The 25,761-nt window shown below is 45.7% G+C and overlaps 1 protein-coding gene across 3 annotated transcripts in view; it reads left to right on the forward strand.

Annotated features, from left to right (window-relative positions):
• Positions 1-25,761, forward strand: part of LOC118086970 (tetraspanin-15) — a 76,895-nt gene that overhangs the window by 27,126 nt on the left and 24,008 nt on the right. For 2 of the 3 annotated variants that reach the window (XM_035119097.3, XM_088671445.1), the window contains exons 4-6: positions 7,807-7,881; positions 11,192-11,287; positions 23,297-23,410. In XM_035119097.3, coding sequence (XP_034974988.1) covers positions 7,807-7,881; positions 11,192-11,287; positions 23,297-23,410 — 285 coding nt within the window. The remainder of the gene's footprint in view (positions 1-7,806; positions 7,882-11,191; positions 11,288-23,296; positions 23,411-25,761) is intronic. The other variant, XM_035119098.3, reaches the window with a different exon arrangement.

Genomic DNA, 25,761 nt, shown 5'->3' on the forward strand with positions numbered 1-25,761 from the left:
GGCCCTGGGGTGGTGGTGGGGAGAATATTGGAGACATAACACTTTGGGGACTTGCTTCACTTCTAGAAAAACATCTAGCTGTGATTTCTGCATTGCAGGGGGTTGGACTAAATGACCCTTGGGGTCCCTTCCAACTCTACAGTTCTTGACCACCTCAGAACAAAAACACCGCAACCTACCCATGAGAATATGTATTAATTATCTCTCTCCCCGTTGATTATTTTTGAATTAAATTTACGTTCTCATTAAATGATGGAGAATGGTCAGGGGTGGGGGAAGGAAACAAGGAGAGATTTTCAGCAATGCTAGTGAAAAGTGACCAGCACCAGAACCCAGGTTTAAAAAATGCTGAAAATGTGTTTTGTGCTTTTCAATTTCTGTGCTGTTGCTTTTTCCATTTTCTGTAAGCAATATTAACAGGTTGCTTCACCACCTGTCTGCTAGCATCCCTGTTCCACTGCAAGCTGAGCTGTGTTTGTATACACTGCAAATCTCTGCTTTCAATTGTGTTGGCTGGGGGGGGGGGAACTGGGTTCCTTGAGTTGGTTTTGTTGACATGCTGTGGAGATTGTGTGACTGCCTCTCCCGGCAGCCGCAGGAGAGCTGTGTGTGGCATGTTTTGTCACTGTGTTCTTCTGATGAACTGATGAGATGGAAGATGCTCTTGCTGTTTAGCAGCTGGCAGGCTTCAGGAGCTGCCTTGTGATGGCCTTGCTTGCCTCCAGGTGAGCTTTCTCTTGTGCCCCTTGCAGTCCAGTTGGAGTGAACCAGATTTGGGAGGAAAGGGGTAGTTTGGTGTGTGCCATGTTAAAGGGAAGCAGGAGGGGCTGTTTAATGTAACAAAGGATGAGAGTTTGGGGTTGGGTGGAAATTTTGTCAGTGAGAAGAAGTGAGGGGGAGCAAATTCTGTGCTAGGGATCATGAGGAAAGGTACTGCCAGTATCATAATGCCATTGTACAAATCTGTGCTGTAGCTGCATTTGGATGGCAGTTCTGGTCATCTCACCTCAGAAAAAGGCTATTGTAGATTTGGGAAAGTGTTCAGAAAAGGGCAACCAAAATGATAAAGAGCAACTCCCCTATGAAGAAAGGTTGCAGCATTTGAGACTTTTTTGTTTAGAGGAAAGGTTAGTAAGAGGCAACATGATAGAAGTTTAGATAATTATCAATGACATGGGAAAAGGCATCTGACGAAGTGTCCATGCACACGAAAACTCATACCAAAATAAAAACTTAGTTGGTCTTTAAGGTGCTACTGAAGGAATTTTTTTTATTTTGTTTCGACTCAGACCAACACGGCTACCTACCTGTAATGAGAAAAGTGGATAGAGAATAGTTGTTCTGTGTCTCTCATAATGCTAAAACTCGTGGGCATGCAATGAAACTGAATGTTGGAAGATTCTGGAGAGATAAAATAAAGTACTTCTTCATGCAGCCAATCATTTTCAGTGTTTCTGAAGAAGTGTGCATGCACACGAAAGCTTATACTGTACCAAGAACAAACTGAGTTGGTCTCTAAGGTGCTACTTCCACAGGAGGCAGTGATGGCCTTCAGCTTGGAATTAAAAAAAAATTACGGTAGACAAATTCATGGAGGAAAGGGCTATTGGTTGTTGCTAACCAGGATGACTGTGCTCTGCCCCGCAGTTAGAGGCAATAACTGGAAGCCACAAGAGGGGAAAGTGCTCTTGTTCTCAGGCTTTGCTTGGGAGTTTCCCACAGGCATCTGACTGGCTGCTAAGAGAACAGGGTGCTGAACAAGATGGCCGAAACCAACAGGCTCTTCTTATGTTCTTAAGTAACTTCCATCTCTCTGGGGACGTGTCAAGGCGGCCTCAGCTTCCTTGGGTCTCTTGATTTATGATGCAGGGCAACAGCCTTCAACAACCAGGTCGGTTGATTTTGACTCCAGCTCCCACCAGCCCCAGCTAGCATGGCCTGCGCTCAGAGGTGATGGGAATTGTAGTCCAGCGATACCCAGAGGGCCCCAAGTTTTTCCACTCCTTCTTTAGAGTTGGCTCTTACTTTGTGTACTTTACTCTTTACTCTTGTAGTTAAATCTCAGAGATGGTTGATCTTTGTAAAGTCGTGGGATTGCTCCTCCCTTGTGAGAATCTGGCTTCTGCAAGTACCGTAGCATGGTGTCTTGTTCATAAATAATGGATTTTAGAGTTACATTGCTTGTCCTTGGTGTGGTTCTGCCCGCCTCCTTCATTCTAGTTGGCTTCCAGCTGCAAATGTGTAATGAGGGAGAAAAGTGTTCCTCGCTCGTTATTTCAGTGTGGAGATCTGTGAGATGCCTGCCTCCCTTTGCTCTAAAATATGCCTTCTAAAGGCTGCAACAGCCAAGTCAAGTGTAGCAACAGACAAGCCTGACAGAAACGAGCTGGTGATAGGCTCCTTTTCAAACCTAAAGCACATCTGGAGGCCGTGTTTGGAAGTAGTGGCATATAACGGAGACAGGATTGTGATCCTTCAAGGCAGTTGAAAGTATAAACACCCATCATTCTCTGCTTGGTTGTGGAAAGATCTCACTCCCCTTTGCACATTTACATTTGAATTTGTACCTTATTGTCATCATTTTCAGATGATGTCTCTTGGGGCTGCTTATATTAGTGTTATTACACGTCAACCTCCAAGCAGTGAGAGACTCCAGGGGTTACAGGAATTTACTCAGGTTCAGTTTCTTTGGAATGAAGTTTTGTCATGAAGTGAGTGTTGCTGTGTGCTTCTACGGAGGGCATGAAAGGGATGTGCATTTGAGAGAAGAACCTGCCCAAATTGCTACCCAGTTCTTCAGTGGTGAATTGAGAAAGTGTGTGCGTGCTTCAAGTCAGCCCACTGTTTTCGCCCCAAATTGTAAGGATGTGCTTACCATGTTGCTGGCGGAAATGGCAAGAGTGGCTCATCTGGTGTGATGGAGCCACATCAGTAGTCTCCCACAAGAAATGCAACTCCTGCTTAAGGCAGGCTGAGGCTGGCTCTGTGCAAACACACCAGCAGAGCCATTCCAGCACTCCTGCTATAATACTGCTTTAAACAGTCATGGCTTCCCTCAAAGAATTCTGGGAGCTGTAGTGTGTTAAGAATGCTGAGAGTTATTAGGAAACTCCTAATTCCACTCCCCGAGCTACAGTTCCCAGCATTTAACAACTAACTGTACATCAAAGGAAACTCTGGGAACCATAGCTCTGGGAGGGAAATAGGGGTCTCCTGATGACTCTCAGCACCTTTAAACTACAGCTTTGGGTGCAGGCATGACTATTTAAAGTGGCACCATATATGTATGGTGTGAACGTGGCTTTAGTTTGAGCCTCTAATGTTACGTCAATGTAGGTCATGCCAGATAACAGCAGGCATTGGGCACTCTGGCAGATGCTGCTGGTACTCACCCAAGGGGCACCATGAAGCAACCTGAGGCCTTCTGAAGGCTGGCTGGTCTGGACCTGTTGTTACACCTGCCCCTGGGGAGAAACTGCCTGTTTTTTCAAGGGACATTGCTCAGGTCTGCAGCCATTCATTCTTGTGGCATGGGGGCAGTGAGGAGTGCATGGTCGGAGGACTCGAGCAAAACCCCAACTAGGCCTGTGTAGGCATCATTCAAAACCAGTTTGAAGCCCACATCATGATAACCGTTTCATTATATTTAACTGGCAATAAATTGCAAACAGCCTTCAAAACGCCATGGGGCGGTATAATTGCAAGCAATTTGAGAAGTCCTGTCCCTGTGTGTTGCTGATTGCTGGCTGCCACCTTCCAAAAACCATTTTGCCTCCCCCAAAGTGAGATTGGCTGGCTGCTTCCTTCCAAGCGGCAGGAAGGAAAGGAGAGCGGGAAGTGCTGAGATGGACCATGCTCTGTCACAGCTGGCTCCCGCTGGTTGGCTGGCCCAGCTGCATTTCCTCTACCCAATCCCTCCTATGGCAGAACAGTGCCAGCCTTAGCACCTCCCCTTAACCACAGTATTGGTGCTTTAAGAAAGAGTACTGCCTCTCTGCCTGTGCCTCCCTCCCTCCCTCCCTCCCTCCCTCCCTCCCTCCCTTCTTCTTCTTTCTTTCTCTCTCCTGGTTGCTCCTTCTCTCCCTCCCTCCTCAGCTGAGGCACTGCAATCCTGCATGTTGCTGGGAAGGATAGCCCCCCTGGGATGTTGCTGGGAAGGACACAGCCCTTATTTCAGACATCAAGATATACTGCTGGTATATCATGATGGTTTGCTGGTGAAAAATCATGATGTTGAAAACCAGGTATCACCCAGGACCAACTTCTGACCTAGATGGTCCAGGGATGAGGGATGATGGCTCACCAGGCAAAACCTCCCCCCCCCCCTTCTGAGGCCAGAGAACATGCCAGGTGGGGAAATAGTGGCCCCTGTCACTGCTATAAGCACTTCTTTCCAAGGAGGCATCCTGAAATAGTTCGTGGAGTCAACCCTCCTGAAATTATGCCCCAATTTTCAGCAGGGTGAAACAGCCTGCCCTTGAATTTGACCCATATCTGGAGATTTTGGGGATTGGCACCTTTGTGTACAAAACAAGTACTCCACCACTTTTGAAAAAAGATAGGATCTGTATCTGTTTAGCAAAGAAGCTAGAATAAAGCAATGCAAATTGAGTACACATATAATCGTTTAACATACAAGTGGTTGCAGGGGGCAAATAATAAGTGAGAAGTGCCAAGGTTAAGGGCCTGAAGTCAGTACAGAGTGAGGTTTGCAATCTCAGAGGTCAACCTTCTATGGCACATTTGCAAACTGAAGGAGCTGTTGTGGGTATCATACACACAAGTACCATACAACCAACAAGCACAGAGAGTCTCTCTCTCCCCCCCCCCACCGCCCCCCCCAATAAATCAATCTCTCACACACCCATCACAGACTTGAAAAATGCTGTATGTCAATTGCACCAGTGCAGGTCCCTGAGGGTGCATGTGTGCATGCAAGGGCCACATGGGTGACCCATGAGTTAGGCTGCCCTTTGTTTATGTATCTGCGATCCCTTCCTGAGACCCTGGAGAATTCCTTTCCATCAGTGGAGGCCGTGCTCAGCAAGATGGACCAATGGCAGCTTCCTATGTGAGTTCCCACAGCCAAAGTGGCAGCAGCATGTCTGATTCCCTCCAGCTGAATGAAGACTGGGCAGTCCAGCTCTCCTCTTGAAAGCAGTGGGTGGAACTGAAGAGGGCAATCCATGGCTGTGGGTCTGCCTTACTGGCACAGAGCCTTTGGTGCCTGTGACTTGAGAGGGCTAGAAAATGCACCCCAAAGCATTGCATTGGCTGCCCTCCCCTTATTGCCTTCTGTTTGCTCTGCAGATCTCTAGCTGGCTGATGCTGGCAGTCATAGCACAAAACACCCGAAGGGCTTCAGGATTGGGGAAGGCTGTGGAATGGGTGCAAGGAAAAAGTCCATGGGTGCAACGGGTTTTAAATAGGGAGAGGAGTTTGGTCTTGGTTCTGAAGATGCTTTTAAGGGTCCCAGATGCACACATTCTGAGTCGAGGACTCTGCAGGGACACTGTAAAAAAATTGACAGAATCCATTTAATAAGTTGAAAAGACCACTTTAAATGATAGTGTCAGAAGCCTTCATGAAGATCCAAAAAGAACAAAATAGCAGAGCCTATTTAATGGGACAAACTGAACTAGAAAACTTTCAATATTTACTTTAAAAGAACACCAGTTCTAATCAAGCACCAACAGCTGCAACACAGTGTGACATTGTGTCTGCTGGATGTAGAGCATCTTGTATGCAACACCACTAAAAAGGTATTGAGCTGCCAACAGCTAAACCCTCCTCCAGACTCGTGTCTGTTTTCCTTGTTTTAATAAAATGTATCTTCGGAATGACTTTGAAGTCCCCTGTATCAGAATCAGTCCCCGCCCACCCACCTTTGCTTCCATGGTATCAAACTTCACCCACAAAGGAATGTGCTGTTCTTATTTGGCTTTTGCATGCGCCTATCACAGCAAGGCAGGCTGGTGATTGCAGCTCCACAGTAAGCAACTTCCTCCAATGGAGGCTGGAGGTGAACTGGGGACTTCCAAGGCCCTTCATCCAGTTTGCTTCTAGCTGAAGGTTCTGTAAAGGGACCATCCCCCTGCTGTTCTTTACACAAAAGCTTTTCCAAGGCTAAGCAACAGCATCTACTCTCATATCAAAATGCTATTTGAGCCATGTTCAGTTGCAACTCTGTCTGACAGCAAGCTTCTCTCCCCGTTGCGGAATTCTTTTCTCCTGTGGTAAACCCAGCCAAGTTAAATGAAATTAAAAGCAAGCAGTTAAATACTCTCCCTGGGTTATTGCGGAAGCAGGCACCGCAAAGTGATTAATTTTGGCCCCGAACTTGGTGCTGGAACAGTCTGTAATTTATTGTTGAAGCTAGAACTGATGGGTTTCTTAAGGATGGCTGATTGCAGTTGGTGTTTAATGGAATGAGGGATTTGTTCCTGTTCTCCTGTCCCATTGAGAATGTGATGAATTGGTACTGAACCCTTTATTAACTATCTCGTCTATTTTGAACTTGAGCCAAATTTCTTTTCCTTACTTAGCAGGTAACATTATTGCCAGGCACTTGAGCCAAATTAATCCTTCAAGAAGCTCTGCTGAATTTGGCCCCCTTAGCAAACAGAAGATGACGTTTCTTGTTACAAAATAATGCAAAGATTAGAGGGTTCCAGCCTATTATGAAGGTCACGCAGGATCACTGTCAAGTGGGGTTGAAGCGAACAACAATTAAGAATCAGCCTAATGAACATGTACCCTCTGCACCCTCTTTCTTGGTTAAGTACAGCTTTCCAGTACAGTCGTACTTGGAAGTTGAAAGGAATCCGTTCCGGAAGTCTGTTTGACTTCCAAAACATTTGGAAACCAGAGCGTGGCTTCTGATTGGCTGCATGAAGCTCCTGTATCCAATCAGAAGCCGCGGAAGCCCCGTCAGACATTCAGCTTCCAAAAATAGTTCACAAACAGGAACAGTCACTTCCGGGTTTGTGGCGTTCAGGAGCCAAAACGTTCGAGAACTAAGCTGTTCGAAAACCAAGGTATGACTGTACATGTTAACAAGCTATTTTGCTACAGATACCTTGTTTCCTCATAACCATAGTTTGCAAACTCTTCAAAACATGGTTCGGATCTGTGGTTTTGAAGGGAGCTGTGATTTGTGATCAGTGCACATCATGTACTGTAATGTGATTCAGTGCCAGAGGAAGGAAAGGAAAAGGATGAGGGAGTCTGCTTTCAAGACTAGCTCTCAGTTTGTAAACTATGTCAAGACCAGGAGGAAGCTGGAGCCCAAGTTATGGCTATGGCCTTATCAAGGCAAGAATGAATTCAGCTAGTGTAGAGTAAAAGGTTTCCTCAGGCAAAGGCAGTTTAAAACAACATTTGAATCATAGAATGGTAGGGTTGGAAAGAAGCCTGATGATCATCTAGTCCAGGGGTCAGCAAACTTTTTCAGCAGGGGACCGGTCTACTGTCCCTCAGACCTTGTGGGGGGCTGTACTAATTTTTTTTATCTTATTCTGCAGTCACCTGATTTAAAAGCCAAGGGTGGATAGGAGGGGAAATGTGTGGAGCTGAACTGCCCAGGGTGGAGGGGGAGAATGTTCTGTGTCTAGTTCATATTTCAGCACAGCCATAGGATGTCAGGTGGGAGAGCACAGCTATGCCAGCTAGGACTGATGGGCATCCAGTTTGATGTTGACCTGACTTATAGTATCAGGGGTGGAGAGTTATTCATGTTTTTTTGTGACCTCTTAAAGAAATACAAAATCCACTTCTCTTCCCCACCCTTTTCTCTTTTCTGCCTAGTTCTTCTGGGTCCTGCTGGCCATCTTTATTACTGAGCTGCTGCTGCTGTTTATCGAAATAATCTTTGAAAAGCAGGTGAGCCTCCCACATGAGTAATTACAGTGTGCGTTTTGACCCCTTTGGGGAGAGACTGGAGATCATCTTGTTCAGTGGGCTGTGAATGTGAAGGACTGGCAGGTTTGTTTTTTTACCCAAGTAATTTTTCAGCGTGTGCATAACTTAACAGCCCTGCCGGAGTGATTAGGTATATGATTGAATGCTGAGCTCTTTTCTCCACACTTGGTTCTCCTCTTCTTTCAGACTGACATTTATCTCTGCCCTATGAAACTGCAGAACTTGGAGAAATCATTTCTGCATTGTTTCAAGGTGGCACCAGGATATAGACAGGAGCAGAAGGTACCAGGAGTGCACAGATCCTGCTCCATAGCACAGCACCTGCCCTGCCCATGGAAATCCATCTTCCTTCTTAAAAGCAACAAAAAGAACAAGGAGCTCCCAGTCCTCATGGATGCAAAGTGTGTCACAAATGCTGTGACTCCCAAAATCACTCCCAAGCTCAAAATGACTCCATAAGTTACATTGATTGTTTTCCATCTGTTTGCTTAGGGAAGAGGTGAGCACTAAACAGCAGGACAGATAAAAAATTTAATCTCTCTCCATAACATGAGAGGTCATGGACATCCAATGAAGCTGAATGTTGGAAGATCCAAAACAGATAAAAGAAAGGCCTCCTTCATACAATGCAGAGTTAAGCCATGGAACTGGCTTCCCCAGGAGACAGTGAGAGCCATCAATTTGAATGGCTTTAAAAGAAGATAATACAAATTCACAGAGGAGAGGACCCTGTTTCTCCTAAAAAAAGACATAGCCATAAAATAAGCCGTAGCAGGATTTTTAAGCATTCAAGATAAGCCATACCCCGAAAATAAGACATAGTGATAGGCACAGCAGCAATGCCGGCCATGGCAGAAGGAGGAGGGGGGAAAATAAGACATCCCCTGAAAATAAGACATAGTGGTGTTTTTTTTAAGGAAAAATAAATATAAGACAGTGTCTTATTTTTGGAGAAACACGGTATTGGTAGCTACTAGCTACAATGGCTGTGATCTGCCTCTATGGTTGGAGGCAGCAATGCTTCTGAATACCAATTGCTGGAAACCCCAGGAGGGGAGAGTGATGCTCTTGTGCTCAGATCCTGCTTGCTGGTTTCCCACAGGCATCTGTTTGGCTGCTGTGAGAAGAGGATGCTGGACTAGATTGGCCACTGTCCCGATTCAGCAGACTCAACTTAGGTTCTTATGTTTTTAAATCTCATCCGTCCAGATTTCTAACCTGTATTTGCAACTGAGATTTTGTGCTGCCCACTGTTCATGCCTGACTAGGAAACAAAATGTGTGATGGCTCTGTTCTCCAGATGAATGTTGGAACTGCCCTGGGGGAGTCAACTGCTTGGGCAGGAGATTGACTGACTTTTTAGAAGGTTGGCAAGGTTGTCAGCTATGAGACAATTGAATTTTTTTGTATGTGGTTTTTCCTTTAAGTTAATGTTGGGGATTTAAGGGGAAAAAATGCCTGTCAGCCTCATCTTAAGTGTGGAAGTGTTGAAACTGACATTTTGTGTTTTGTGTTTGGGATACAGGTTTTTTTGGGGGGGGGGGTTCATTAAAAATATTCTTTGTTTTCCACCTTGACATGCCTTCTCTTCTCCCTGGCTCTGCCTTCCCTGCTCTGTCAGAATCCTCTTCTTTGTATTCACATTTATTCTTCAGCTCACCCAACCTCTGTAATTTTCATGTCAGAATTAATTAGGCCAAGTAAGTTGGTGAGTTTGTGTGTTTAAGCAAAAAAACCCCAAACAGCTTCTTTTCGTTAATATTTCTCGGGGTTTGTGTCTGGTGGGGCTTTGTCAGAAGTCAGATGGCAAATGCTCCTTCGGAAGGTAATTCCTCAGACATTAGGAGCTCAGCTTTAAGGGATGCAGGAACCTTCTGAAGTATTTGTGAAATGCATTTTAGATTCAATTATTGCTTAATTTGAAGCATCTGCCATGTCAAAAATAACCCCAAGGGTATGTTCTATAGGAATTTATGGGAAGAATCTTTGATTGCACCATAGCTGCCAAGTTTTCCCTTTTCTCGCGAGGAAGCCTATTCAGCTTAAGGGAATTTCCCTTTAAAAAAGGGATAACTTGGCAGCTATGGATTGCACCCATCTTGGGTTTTTCTCTATATATGTATTATTATTATTTTAGTAAACTTTGCTATGTGCATAATTTAATTAAATTTATCAAAAGCAACTGCTTAAAAATTGAAAAGCAATGCCAGTGCCCCATGCAGAGCAGCCTCGCCCCCCCCAACCATCACTTTGCTTATTCATTTGCATATTTTTCTTAAGTTCCATGGTTGGATTCAGGACACAAAATGCAGCACAGGACCTACACTATGTAGGTTCTTACAAATGTGTTAATGGATGTCATGGGGGGGGGGCTCTTTTGCAGAATCAAGGCTGTTGAAAGAACGGGGGTGTCTTTTTTTTAAAAAAAGATGCTGTCCTTCACATGGGAACTTTCTTTGTATTCAGAGGGACTAAGTTTTAGTTGCTTACCGGTAGTTGTGCCCAGTTACAGGAGAGACCCTTTGCTTTCTTCAGAGCCACTGTGCCCCGTGACCCATTTTTTCAAACACAAAGGAGACCCCTTCAAAAAGGAAAAGCTTTCAGGTCTTTCTGTTTTTGAAGGGGAAATGTTGATCATAGGCAGAGGCTCAGGAACTGTACCAAAGGTGTTAGAATATTTTAAAACCAAATATGGGAACTCTAGAAACTTGGTTTGGGACAGGGTATCTAGGCAATAAATCCAGACTCCCACTCTCTGAACACTATGTGCTGCTGAGCTTGTGCACTGAGCCCTCGTATACATGGCAGAATAGCATGGGTGTAAGACAGTAAGCCCACCAGTTTGTATAAACATGGTTATACGTGGTTTCCAAATCCTTTATGAACTTTTACTTTGCCACACCATAGATATGCTTGCCATCTGAATCTGTTGTCAAATCCTTCTAGATCTAAAATACAGATCTTTTAGATCCAGATTCCGTTCTTAGACCAAGATAAAGTTCGCAAACAGGACACTACTTCTGATTTTGCAGAGTTTGTAAACCGAATCGTTCGTAAACAGGGCTGCTCTTAAACCAAGGTACCACTGTACTATTGCTTTCTGAGGGTGGGAGTTGTTTAGCAACTGATGCTCTGACAACACATCATTTGTTGTCCCTGCAAGGGAGATTGCACCAAATCTTGCAATGTTGTGTGAAGGCCTTCCCTTGCTAACCTCATATCTGCTGTTGGAGAGCATTTCTCTCACATTTGGGACTCTGCTTCTTTCCAGATGAATGCAGTTTTCCATTCCACTGTGCAAGATGGGATAAGACACTACTATGATGATTTGGACTTCAAGAATATTTTGGACTTTGTCCAACAAAAGGTAAGTTTTTGTTTTACTCAGTATGAGCATAAAGTATTTGTGGGGCTGGGTAGGTTGGGAACCAAGGCCGATGAGGGAGTTAGGTATGTTTAGCTGGTAAAGAGGAAACTGGGAGGTGATATGAGAGCCATCCTCTGATATCTAAAGGGCTGTCACATTGAAGGAGCAAGCTTGTTTTCTGCTGCTCCCCAGAGGGTAGGGCCTGAACAACTGGATTTAAGTTGCAAGAAAGGAGATTCCAACTAAACATTAGGAGGAACTTTCTGACAGTAAGAACTGTTCAACAGTGGAACAGATGACCTGGGAAGGTGATGGACTATCCTCCATCAGAAGTTTTTTAACAGAGGTTGGAAGGCCATCTGCCAACCTTAGTGTCAGGGAGCTCCCAGAGGGTCCATGGGATGCCAGATCGGGTTACAGGGATCCCCGGCCCCTCCTCTCCAGCATCCCTTCTTCCAGCTGGGATAGCAGCGAGTCGTCCAATGGGGAGGAAGAGGGGATGGTCAGACAGGTGGGGAGAAGGCTCAGTGATGTTAGCAAAGAGCCCTTGCACTGCCTTCAACAGGAGGGTTCAGAAGGGGAGACGTTGCTTCCTATCTGCGCAGAGGGGTCAAGCGCAAAGAGGGTAGGCGGAGAATGGGGGTGTCCAAGTTCTTCTGTTGGGCTCGTAACAGGAAGGGGCCACTCCCAGATTCTGCGAGTGACTGAGATGGACGTGTTTTAGTTAGTTCTGCACTGTACATAGTATGCACAATAAACCTGTAAAAAGCCAGGTTGGATTCCAGCGTCGTTACTCGTGAGTAACCACCTCAACTCCCATTATACTTAGCTATGATTCCTGCATCACAGGAGGTTAGAATAGATGACTAATAACAATTCTGTTATTAGCAGGCTGTGTACAAAATGTTTTGACTGACCTCAGAGCAAATGGAGATTGGCCTGCTGGTTCCTCTAGAGTGGACTGTACAATCTAGGGTGGATTCTGAGGTCCATTCCGGGCTCTGAAATGGTTTCTGCACATGTAGAGGATCCAGCACAGGTATAGCAGAGGTGGCGTCAAATGATGTGTGGTGAGGCAGGGATGTGCCCAGTTTTCCACTCATGCTTAGAGGCCTCTAAGCCCAGGGCCAGGTTGTTGTAGTCAACTGTGCATACACCAGGGGTGTATTAGGTGAGCTGGGGACTTCTCCGGGCCCATGCTAAGCCCTGCCTTACACTCTGCATCCAAATAACATACAAAAACATTATGTTAGGGGGAATTGCTTGCAGGATTGTCCACAAAAATGTGTACAGTAGGAAAGATGCCCACTAGAATGCTGACAAATATTTCCAAAGGCATAAATTGAAAGCTGACATGGAAATTCAGGGAGCAGACTTAAAAACTGGGGGAAGTAGAAACCAAGAGAAACCGAAATTGACCAATTTCTCCATCCCAACTCCCAGTGGCTATTCCTTCACTCTTTTGCAAAGAGGTAAGTCAATCAAGCATTTTGGGAGGAAATGTTCCAGATTACTCCAACAGTGCTTTTTGCAGCTGCAAATTGCTGCTGTGTTCAAAACTGGCCAACAAAACTAAGCAAACATTATGCTTTGTTTTGCTCTTGTGTATATCATTAATTACCACTTGAATACATTATAAAGTTTGACATCTTCATCTTTCATCAGTAGAGCAAATATTGTGGAAAAACAAAGTCCTGTGATTGCCAATACAAGTGTGTGGTGGTGGTGGTGGTGTTTAGTCCTGTCCGACTCTTCATGGACCAGAGCACACCAGACACTCCTGTCTTCCACAACCTCCCACAGTTTGGTCAGACTCATGTTCAAAGAATCATAGAGTTGGAAGAGACCACAAGGGCCATCCAGTCCAACCCCTTCGAGAACACTGTCCAACCATCTCGTCCTCTGTCGTCCCCTTCTACTTTCCCAACATCAGGGTCTTTTCCAGGGAGTCTTCTCTTCTCATGAGGTGGCCAAAGTACTGGAGCCTCAGCTTCAGGATCTGTCCTTCCAGTGAGCACTCAGGGCTGATTTCCTTCAGAATGGATAGGTTTGATCTTCGTGCAGTGTGAGGAGTTTCTGCTTTTCAAATGAGCAGAATTTGAATTCTTCCACCTGCCTTGCCCCACCCTCCAGTCTCTGCTTCTCAATTTGCATTGTATTATTTTACGCACTATGACTTGCCATTGTTTTATTGATTATAGTTTAGAAATTATTTATTATAATTGTTAAGAGTAGATTTCTGTTTAATTTTTATATGCTGATATTTAATATTCTATACTATTCTAATGGATTGTTGAATATTACTTTATTTGATAGAAGTTGCTTATTTTAAAGTTATGTTTTATTACCTTTTTTATTGGATTAGATTGTTATAAGGTGTACATTCTTTGTTTCTTCAGCTGGTAAACTGCCTGGGGTATTGTGAAATAGAAAGATGGTATACAAATTAAAAGTGATGATGATGATGATGAGGTATTCTGCCTTCCTAAAACAAGGCCATTTACTAGAAGTCTCAGTTTGCTTCTCAGTAATCCTTTAAGTGTCACACCAATACTGAAAAACGTGCACAGGCTACCTGTTAGCTATTGGGCTTAAGTTCAAGGTGCTGCTGTACAAAGCCCTATGCAGCTTGTTACCAGGATACCTAGAAGATTCTCATAGAATAATAGGATTGCAGAGTTGGAAGAGACCCAAAGGGTCATCTAGTCCATCCCCTGCGAGGTAGGAATAACCCCTTATATACCCAACTGGTCACTGTACTCTGCAGAAGAAAAGGCCCTGCAAATAACATCTCATCAAGAAGGCCATCATGTTATACCGTATTATCAGTGGCATCTGTCTGTCTTGAGAGACAATGGAGGACTGTGCCTTAGGGGGTGAAGTCAAACCATTGGAGAGTTAACTGCGCCTGCTGTGGCTCCAGAGACTGATGTGGGAGAGACATGTTTTGTCACACCTGGGGTAGGTGAAGGGATCCAGTTTTGCTGTTACAGGTGCACCATGGCATTTCTTCTTTCCGCACTTCTCCCAACAGTCATTCCTTCTCTGGTCACTGCTGTGGATACACAACCTGACTGATTGTCTCCAGGTGCTGCAGTTGTCTGCAAGGGGGTTATGTTGCCAACCTTCATGTCACATTTGCAGACATCTTTATAAGTCAGAGTTGGTCCGCGCCTGAAACCATCTCCCTGTAAAGCACATCCTAGGGAATCCTACCATCTTCCATTCTGTAGACATGACCAAGCCAGAGTAGACATCACTGAGGCAAGAGTGTGAACGTGCTGGGAATGTGGGCTTGGGAGAGCACATCTTTGTTTGAAACTCTGTCCTGCCATGTGATACCCAAATTCTTCCTGACGCAGCACATGTAGAAGACATTGAGGTGTCACTCCTGAGGGTTGGAAGTTGCCCAAGACTCACTTCCATAAAGCAGTGTGCTCATCAAGTAAGCCAGCAAGACCTTCATCTTGGTATGGGACACTAGCATCAGATTCTCCCTTTTGGAGAGGCAAGCCATTGCCATAGCAGCCTTGCTAATATGCTTGTCCAGCTCAGTATCGATGGAGAAGTTGCTGGTTATGGTGGAGCTACCACCTCAAGCATGGGGTCACCAGTGCTGATGCCCGGAGTTCTGGCGATGTTCTGACCCAGGATGTTGCTCTTCGTCAGGCAGATTGTAAGGCTGAACTCCATGCAGGCTTGGGCAAAATGGTTGGCGAGTCTCTGTAGAGCTTCCTCAGAGTGCGCTGCTACGGCTGCGTCATCTGCAAATGATATCTCTTCGATAAGGATCTGCCACAGTTTTGTCTTGATGTGGAGACATGCCAGGTTGCTCCTTGAATGGATGTATACACCATCTTGAAACTCCCTCTCGTTATATATATCAGACAGGTGCTCTGTTATCTTTTCAGACACTCTTGAAGACTTTTGTTGTGTGTTTTTTAAGGGGAGATTTTATTACAGTGGTACCTCTACTTACGAATTTAATGCGTTCTGAACACACATTTGTAAGTTGAAAAAAATTGTAAGTCGAAGCAACCCTATCTAAAAATTCGTAAGTAGAAAAAATCCTATCTAAACCGCATCCAAAATGGCGGACGGAGCTCCATTTGTAAGTAGAAAAATTCGTAAGTAGAGTTATTTGTAAGTAGAGGTACCACTGTATTCCAGTGTGTATCTGTATTGGATTTGAAATTGTTTTTGTTTTGATGGTTTTTATTGTTAAACCAGTTCAGGATGCTTCATGGGAAGAGATTCATAAATGAAATGAAATAAATTTTATTTCACACACACACATTTTCCGTTTATGATGCTTATTTGTTACTTTGCATTCCAAAACTCATTTCTTAACAAATCAAAGGAGGGGGAATGCCTCATTGCAAAATAATAATAATAATGAGTGGTAGTCGATGAAGTTTTACTCAGAGTAGACCCATTGAAATGAATTGACCTAATTTAGTCATATTCATTTCAGTGGGTCTACCTGGAGTAAAACCTATTAAATACCACCCATTATTTAAAAAACTTTGGGTCAGATTCTTCTCCTTTCCTCCTCCTCGGGGGCAAGGGGTGCGATGGGAGTGGGCCGCCCCGGAGGTGGGTGACACTCGGGGTGCCGCTCGCGCGGCAGCCTTTTCGGCCACGGTGCATGAGCAGCCGCCCATAAGACCGCCGTGCACCAGCGGCACCCCGTACGGAGTGCGCACGCGTGGGATGCCACACATGCGCAGTCCGTACGGGGTGCTGCACACATGCCATACTGAGTACCACCTGGGCTTGGTACGCCACTGCTCCTCCTCCTCCTCCTCCTGCACCCCCATTGGTGGTGGTGGGTGGGAGAATCATCAGAATAGTGGACAGGGGGAGGAGAGAGGAGTTGATTCAGTCTGGAAAACTGACATTCTTTCAGTAATGGAACAATGGTAATAGAACAACATTCAATTCCACCCTTTGAATTGAGTAAACTATTTCGCTGTATCTCATAAATATAAACTGCTTTGACAATAGGTTCACCTCTGGAGCTCTGCATTTTACAGGAGGATCATCCTTGGGAACATAATTGAAATGCATCCTTAACACACATCCCAGATGATTCTCTTACGGTCCAGCTAGCAGGATGCGTGGCTCCCTCTCTCCCCCCTTGTGGCTCGTTCTGTTTTATCTCCATCTTCCAAACAGCTGGTCACAGCCATGGCAGCCATTGAAAACTCAGTGCAGCAATTTGACAATGACAACCTATTTATAAAAGCCAACTCCAGCACCCTGGCATGTCCGTGAAACAGAATCCAGAAGTGAGCAGAGTTTGATATGATTCTATGATATTTTAACAGGACATGCACATGTAAATGGAGACAGGAGCTGGAGGCAGGCCGGAGTGGGGGGTGGCTGGTGACAACAGCACCACCGGTATTTACCTTGGCAGTCATGACAGGGGCTGGCCAAGTCGGAACACTGCGGAGGGAGATTTGGCCAAGAGTAGGGATGTAGAGGAATCTGCTAGGATCCCACGGCAGGATCCTTCCTCAACTGCTCTCTTGTCTCCTCCATCCCCACAATGGGAGCCATGAGTGTCACCTCCCCCTGTGTTCCCGCCACCCCCTCCAAACTTGGCAGAGCCCCTCTCTGACATGCCCACTCCAACACCATCATTATACTGGGAGTAGCTCTGCCTGCCCAGAGGGATGTTTCAATGGTCCCAGCCACCTCGGGGGGGGGGGGGAGACACCTGTCCTGTCACCTAGGTCGAGAAGGAGTCGAAAGAGAAGGGAACAGAAACATAGCAGGAGATTGTAGAAATGCTTACAGCCTTAAGAAGAGTCCTTCTTGTCCCTATCTATAGGAAAGCCAAAGATTGTGACAGTGCCATATCAACTTTCAGAGCTTGCCAGCTAGGGCACCTGCCTTTCTTGTAGCTGTATTTAGGATTACCTCTGAAGGGCCTTAAACCAGGGGTCCCCAAACTACGGCCCGCGGGTCAGATGCGGCCCAATTGGCCTCCCAATCCGGCCCACGACAACCCCTGCCGCCCGCCCGCTCTTACGGCGCGCAACACGGTGGCGCGCTTCCAGATCAGAAAAAAGCACCGAAAATCGTTTGTGTGCACGCGTATGGGCCTCTCCCGACCCAGAAGAGGTCATTTCCGGTGCACTTCCGGGTCGGGGGAGGCCCATACGCATGCGCACAAACGATTTTCGACGATTTTTCCGACCTGGAAGCATGCCACCGCGCCAGTAAGTGTGTGTGTGCGCATGTGCATGGGTGCGCACTCCCCTGCCCTCCGGCCTGCTGCGCGATCAGCGTGGCAGGCACCGGCCCAAAGCCGGGTAAGTCTGGGGACCCCTGCCTTAAACCAACCATTTGCATGTACCACAGTAATATAAGCATTAAGGGTTTGGGAAAGAACTTTTTGTCCAGTCTTTGTTCTTCGGCAACTGGGAGACAGGACAATGGTGGAGACAATCTGGTGCTCCCGCAGAAGTGCCCAACCCCAGCCCTGCCCCATCCAGGTAAGAAGAAGAAGCAATGCCACTGCCATGAATCCCGGCTGCTCCTGGCTGGAGAGGACCCTGCTATTGCCCCAAGACTGCACTGGAAATTGGAATCGCATTGTTCATCATGGGAAACTCCTTGCTGAGAGATGACTTGGAGAACTGGGGTAGAAGTTGCCTCTGGCTGTCTTGTTTACCTTGGGCGTCTTTCTCCCTTGGCCCCCACAATTCATGGGCTTCATAGTATGGGCTGATACCACTCATGGCAGCCCTCCACATTCAGAGGCAGTGAGCATTAGATGCTGTGTAGAGAACTAACAGGAAGGGTACTTGCCTTTATGTCCATATTATAAGCTCCCTAGAGGAATCTGGCAGGCCCTTGTTGGACATGAAGGATACCCACCCAGTCTTATCCAGCAGGGTAGCTCTTATCTTCTTAAGCTTCCCAGCTAGCTGGTTTTTCTGGGATATGTTCCAGACCACTTCTTGTCTTTTGGACATTGTGAAAGTGGCAGCTACTTCTTGGAGGTGTGTGAGTTGCTGTTGGCTAGGAAATGCTGCAAGTTGGATCTGGGTGATACGCTTTTTAAAAGAAGACCTCCTGTGGTTTAGCAGCACTCACTCCGCACGTCCAGGAACACTGGGAATTAATCACAGGGCACCAGATTGGTTTTGGTACCAGATATGTGGGGATCACAGGAGTAATGCAGAAACTCTGAGGCAGAGCAGACTTCCTAATTCAAGCTTAGAAAATGAACATTTGGGAGAACTGGAGATTTGGGGACTTTTTAATTGCGTTTAGTGCATATGGAACAGCTTAAGCCTTTGATTAGTTTTCTGTTAAAAGGCTAATACCTTTACAATTGATATTCATTTCGGCTTACTCTGCTTGAATAGATCCTTTCATCTATGGAAGAGAGATCATTTTACAAGCTTACTTGTAAGATAAATCAAGATTCTTTTTCTTATATCAATCGGAAAACATACCCTGATTTGAAACACAAGATGCAGGAGTTCAGTCTCATAGGTTTAAAATCAATTTTTGCAGGTCTTTGTACAAAGGATATACCAAGATGAGAGTTGTAGTTAGAAATATCTGAAAGGCTACAGGTTGGGGTGAGCAGATTTATGTCAACAAAATGATATTTGCTTTCCTGTTGAGACTTAATATTTAGAAAAACTGGTCAGGGATCAAAGTTTATTTGGGTCTTTGGAAGACCAGGAAAATAAAGTGCAGATCTGGAACCAAAATTCTCAGGTTCTTGCAGTTCTTAAGATCATTCTTTTGCAAAGGATCTTGGGCATCTTCAGTTCCTTTGACTGAGGAGCCAAGTATGAAAGGGAAAGACCAGTTTCAAAAGCAATAAATAGTACAAATTATGGTCCAATGAGAGAGTGGTTGTCTGAGTCCATAGATCTTCTTGATTTCTGCTTATTTTATCCAGACAGCTTAATGGCTACAATTTTGGTATTTTAGAATTTCTGTTTTTTTGGAAGCCGCCCAGAGTGGCTGGGGGAACCTGGCCAGATGGGCGGGGTATAAATAATAAATTATTATTATTATTATTATTATTATTATTATTATTATTATTATTATTATTATTATGTCTCCCTTGATGACTGACTTCTTATCTGCATATCAAGCAGACTCCACAGTGCATGCCCATAGCAGGCTGAATTTGAAATGTCTTCCCTTATTGAGAGGCAAGGATTGAGGTGTCAAATGCATCCCTCCTCATTCCACCCCCAAATCCATCTTGTGATGCTTTTCTGGTTTGTGCCGTATAATTCTCCTGCATCTCTTTCAGAGCGCTTTGGGGATGTCTCCTTGGCTGTGCAGTCTGAGGGAGAGGGCAATATAACAGACCCCTGATGACCAGCCTGCAGCCCTTTTATTTATTTAAAGCATTTATCAACCACTTTTCAGCACTGGTGATGGTGTGCCAAAATAAATAAAAATGTTTTTTTTAATAAATTCAACAGACTAATGAAAAACAGCAAAAAAAAAACCCAGCACCACTACCACCAGTGACAAAAACCTAAGCAAACCATCCTGCCAAACCAAAAACCAAACAGAAGAGATGTGTTTTACACACACACACACACACTTGTGGAAGTCCAATGAGAAAGAGAATGTGCTCCAGGAAGCAGTTCACTGCCTTGGGGCAATTGGCATGAAGGTCCAGCTTCTCTCTGGGACAATTTTCCCCTTGCACAAAGTTAGAAGAGCATCAGAGCAAAGGGAAAGGCGCCTCTAAGTGGGACCCAGGCTGTGAAGGGGTTGAAAAGGTCAGCACTGGCACCTTGAGTTAAGACCAGAGGATGGAGTGGACTGAGAAAGCCATTTCCCAATTTGCCACCCTATTTGCATTTTGGGGTGGCTGTTTCAGGGGTTGCAATTCCATCCTTGGAACAATGTCAATGGAGACAGGAACAGGGCTTACTGGCCACAGAGATATGGTGGTGGCGGCAGCAAAGCTCTAGCTGCTCAGGAAGGCAGGCGGGCGGGCTGGCTGGCTGTGGCCATAGCACTGTTCATGCTGTTGCACCACTGAAGGTAGCAGCTTTCACAGCTGGTTTTTTTTAAGGGGATAGAGAAGACCTGCCCACAGCTGCCAGTCCTTTCCCAAGAGCTGTTGAACCATGTCCCCGTCCCCCCAAATGGAGCTGAAATAGCTGCCCCAATTCACCACCTTTGTCCACTCATGGAAACATACCTTGGAGACTGGCTGGTCTCCACCAAGGTCTGCTGCCTGTTGTGACCTGTTTGTCTTTGAGAATTGAAGCAGGTAACTGGATCTACCTGCCACAAACCATTCCCGGAGAAAGGGATGCTCATTTTGTTCATTTGCTGTGACAGCTGTGGCTGATCTCCCACATATTTCCTAGAGGCCTCTGGTTCACTCTAATTTCCCAACTAAATGCTGCAGCAGGAACACATGAGCTCCATAAAACTGCCGGTGTTTAAACGCAGCCCAGCAGGTGAGTTGCAAGGAGGATGGATGTTGTACCCAAGCGCTGGCCAATGAGAACAGAGACAGGTGGAAGGCGATAAGTCTCTGCATCCAGCATCGAAATATCTTGATTGCCTGCAGAAATAATGTATTCTCAAAGCAAATGAAGCAGATTGAATTTCAGCCCTGTGAATCAGAGAACCAATATAGTATGAATGATTTTGCATGCTATTAGCTTGTGTGGATTTTCATGGGTTGAGAGGGGAAAGGAGAACGCAAACATTTTCCTCTTTTTGCAGATGTGAGGACATAACGATGAGTGGCAAGAGGAAATCAGGCCGCAAGGCAACCTTCCCCAACCTGGTGCCCTCCAGATTACTTTGGACTATGACTCCCATCAGCCCCAAGCAGCACAGCTATATGATCTTGAGACTGAAGGAGGTTGTAGTCCCAGCTGTCTGGAGGGGACCAAGTTGGGGTTATTATTCGTATAACATCCTTTATCCAAAGATCACAAGGCAGTTTACAAAATAAAAATACAAAATGAGAACACAAAATACATAGCAAAATACCAAAAACAAACCAATAAGCTCTCTCCCAGAAACACATTTAAAAGGCCATAGATTGTTTAATCAGTCTAAAGTGCCAAGGAAAAGGCCTGTTCCTGTGTTGCCACCCTCTGAACCTCTTGTGGAGCAGGCACACAGAGAACGGCCTCAGATGATGATCGCCCATTTAGGCTTGCCACCTGTCCTGTATTCAATCGTCCTCGTTTCAATGTAAAATGCTACATCCTGTATTGATTCAGTATGTCCTGTATTTCCGCTCTCCCCCCCCCCACTTTCTAGGCCAAGTTAGGGATCCTCTCCAAATGTACAGTGGCCCCTCTGGTTACGAACTTAATTCGTTCCGGAGGTCTGTTCTTAAGCTGAAACCATTCTTAACAAGGGGCGTGCTTTTGCTAATGGGACCTCCTGCTGTGAGATTTCCGTTCACATCCTGGGGCAAAGTTCGCAACCAGGAGCAGCTACCTCCGGGTTAGTGGAGCTCGTAACCCGAAGTGTTTGTAACCAGAGGTACCACTGTATGTGTGTGAAAAGATTGTGCATTTAAGCTCTGGGTGGTGAAGCACAAACAGATTTACAAATTTGTGTGTGCATGTGACAAATTCTAGAGAGGCCATGCAGTTAGGCAGCAATAGATTGTAATGGATTGCTTTGAAGTAATTTCAGCATCAGATTTTTTTAAAAAAATCACCCCAACACCCGTCCCGCCCTGTCCTATATTTTGCCAGAGCAAAGGTGGCAACCCTAGTTCTGGGTCCCTTGTACCTACCTCACTGCAAAGTTTTTGAACATGGCAAGGAGATAATGGCTTTAACTGGGTCCCAGATCAGGCCATATGAAGACTGGAGGGAGGGGGAAACAGTACAGTATAGAATACAATTGATCCAAACCATGCTCACTGAAGCGCAGATAAAGAGACAAGTCAAATAAGTGCTGTGGATTTCTCCTTGGGAACACCATGCCCATGGTATTCTAAATATATGATACTGTTATGTGCTCCCCACCACTTTTGGCAAGTGAGAAGACTTCTTTTGGAGAAGACCTCACTGGAGACCAGGAATAGAAGGATTTTGTAGTTTTAGTTCTCTCAGTTTCTCACTTCCCCCCATTTTAAATTCAGTTCTGCACATTTTTGCAGCTATTTGCTAAAGAGAAAGAAAGCCCCCTTCATTCCACTATGGTCTCCATGATGATAAGATAAGCAGTGCCAAAGGTTAGCTGAGATGGGATGCTTAAGGATGCAAATGCTTACCTAGGGCAGCATCCCGATTCCCACAGTTGCTCACCAGATGCAGGTAGGAAGCCTACAAGCAGGGGGAGAAGGCAACAAAGCTCTCCTCATAATCCCCAGCTGCCTCTGAGCATGGATGTAAAATACAAGGGAATAGCACTGGCTCCAAGCTTCTTGTTGAGATGTAAAACAAGCATGCAAACAAACCAGACCTTACAGGGTTGAGTGATTTGAGGATGTTTAGCCTGAAAAAGAGGAGGTTGAGAGGTAATGTGAGAACCTTCTTCAAATATCTAAAGGGCTGTTACCTGAGAGAGCCAGCTAGTTTTATGCTGCTCTGGAGGGTAGGACCCAAACCAATGGATTCAAATTGCAAGAAGGGAGATTCCAATTAAACATTAAAAATAACTTTCTAGCAGCATGAGCTGTTTGACAGTGGAACAGGCTGCCTCGGAAGGTAGTGGGCTCTCCTTCATTGGAGGTTTTTAAACAAAGGTTGGATAGCGACCTATCGGGGATTCTTTAGCTTTGGTTCCTGCATTGCAGAGGGTTGGAATAGATGACCCTTGGTGTCCCAACTCCACAGTTCTAAAATTCTGTGAGTCAGGAGAGCACTGTGTTTATGCCCTGCTTGTGGGCTTCCCAAAATGGGCACCTGGTTGGCAACTGTAAGGGCAGGATGGGCCTTTGGTCTGATCCACCCAGAGCACTTCACATGTTCTTATCAATTATCTCCTCCCCCCCCCCTCTCTCTCTCCCCCCCCCACCAGTTTTCCTGCTGCGGAGGCGATGAATTCAGAGACTGGCATGTGAATCCATACCATTCCTGCAACAGCACTGGCCCTCTGTCTTGTGGGGTGCCCTACACATGCTGTATCAAGAAGGTGAGATGAAAGAAGTGCAAACTGTGAGTTTCTAAAAGAAAAAGGAAGTTGTTAGGTGGACTTCTCTCCAACGTCATGGGCTTCCTGCAGTGGTGCAATTTTGGGGGGTCACTGGCAAGCACCCAACACTCCTGCTGAAGACTCCTGGTGGTGGTGGTGCAGCTCAGTGGCTTTCTTGCATTGCTTCACTTCAGGCAGAAGCCCTGGGTTCTGTACAGCCCCAGCAATGCACAACTAACCACACAGCCCACAGAAGCATCGCCAATCTGATAGGGGTGATGAGAGAGGCAATTGATTAATAAATACAGGCAACTCCCCATTTGTGCAGGGGTTGCATTCCAAGGCACCATGTGCACCAGCCTGTTCCACCCCGCCCCCTTACAGTGCCAAAAATGGTGCACACATGTTGATTGCACGCAGATGGGGAGTTTACCTGTATATTATTGTACTACAGGTACAGATACACTACAGTGGCTTGCTCCACTTTCCAACTCTACCTACAGCTTTGCCATTTGCCCTTCCCACACAACTGGCCGAACCCTTTTCTCTTTACACTTTCTTGCCTATTCCCTGCTCCTCTCCTCACAGCTCACCCCAATTCTTTTAAAAGAGAGAGGAGACATTTCACATAATGGCTTAGCCCTTATGTGGTGCCTCCACCCTCTTCATTAAACCTCACTGCACCAGCATTTAATGGAGGGAAGATAGGCTTCACATAGGTAAAGGTAAAGGGACCCATGGCCATTACGTCCAGTCGTGACCCACGCTCGGGTTGCGGCGTTCATCTCGCATTATTGGCTGAGGGAGCTGGTGTACAGCTTCCGGGTCATGTGGCCAGCATGACAAAGCCGCTTCTGCCGAACCAGAGCAGTGCACGGAAACACCGTTTACCTTACCACTGCAGCTGCAGCGGTACCTATTTATCTACTTGCACTTTGACGTGCTTTCGAACTGCTAGGTTGGCAGGAGCAGGGACCAAACAATGGGAGCTCACCCCATCACGGGGATTTGAACCGCCGACCTTCTGATCGGCAAGCCCTAGGCTTTGTGGTTTAACCCACAGCGCCACATAGCGGGTTGCTAAACCACTGTGCAAAGGGCATCCCCATCTCCATTAAACAGCTTGCCTGAACTTCCTGCCTGCCCCGCCCCCTGCTGCTTCCTTGCTTGTCTGCTTGCCATTTGTCATGCTGCAGTTGGTGTGGTCACCTGTTGGCAGCCATGTGAACTGCAGCATGACAATAGCCTTATTTCTATGTATATAGGCTGATCGCCAAAGAATTGATGCTTTTGAATTATGGTGCTGGAGGAGACTCTTGAGAGTCCCATGGACTGCAAGAAGATCAAAACTATCCATTCTGAAGGAAATCAGCCCTGAGTGCTCACTGGAAGGACAGATCCAGAAGGTGAGGCTCCAATACTTTGGCCACACCATGAGAAGAGAATACTCCCTGGAAAAGACCCTGATGTTGGGAAAGATTGAGGGCACTAGGAGAAGGGGACGACAGAGGACGAGATGGTTGGACAGTGTTCTCAAAGCTACGAACATGAATTTGTCCAAACTGCGGGAGGCAGTGGAAGACAGGAGTGCCTGGCGTGTTATGGTCCATGGGGTCACAAAGAGTCGAACACTACTAAACGACTAAACAACAACATAGAATACATATAGAGTACAAAGAATATATATACACGAGAGAGAGAAGTTAAACAGGCATAGTGACCGTGATTATCACATGCTACAACTTTGTCAAGTTTTAGCATGTTTGGTGAATGTGAGTTGCCCCCAAAAGACTAGCATCTAGATAGATTTTTGTAGTTCAGATGTATTTTCTTCCCCCTCTCTTCCCTCTTCACCGGTCTTTATAACTTATTTCTCCCCATGAACTGTGACACCGATCTTCCAGAATTAAATATGTTTTTTACAAGGGATGGATCCTGGTGCTCCTAGTATTGCCCAGCTCTGGATGCTGCAACCAGTAACTCCAAGATCCCTACATTCTCAACCTATCTCACATTGCCTGAGGCATTTTCCTTCCTCTGCAGCCACCTGATTCCTGCCACTCTGTCCCTCTATATCCAATATTCAATATTGCCTCCTTCTTCTGTGTCACACCATGCCACCAAACCCTCCTGAAAACAATTCCAAATCCTTCGTCTGATGGCTTTGGGGGACAAAGCGGGGACGAAGCACACTAAGCTGATATATATGAACTTGATGCGATCCACATAAGCTTTTAATGACATTTCATTGTTTTAATAGTTTTAGTCTTTCCCCTTGAATGACTATTGATTCTCGGCTGCTTTTATCTGCTGTTTATAAGACTGTGTTTTTAATATAATGACTGATCTTA

Source organism: Zootoca vivipara, chromosome 6, assembly GCF_965207765.1.
Source record: "Zootoca vivipara chromosome 6, rZooViv2.hap1.1, whole genome shotgun sequence".
NCBI classification, from domain to species: domain Eukaryota; kingdom Metazoa; phylum Chordata; class Lepidosauria; order Squamata; family Lacertidae; genus Zootoca; species Zootoca vivipara.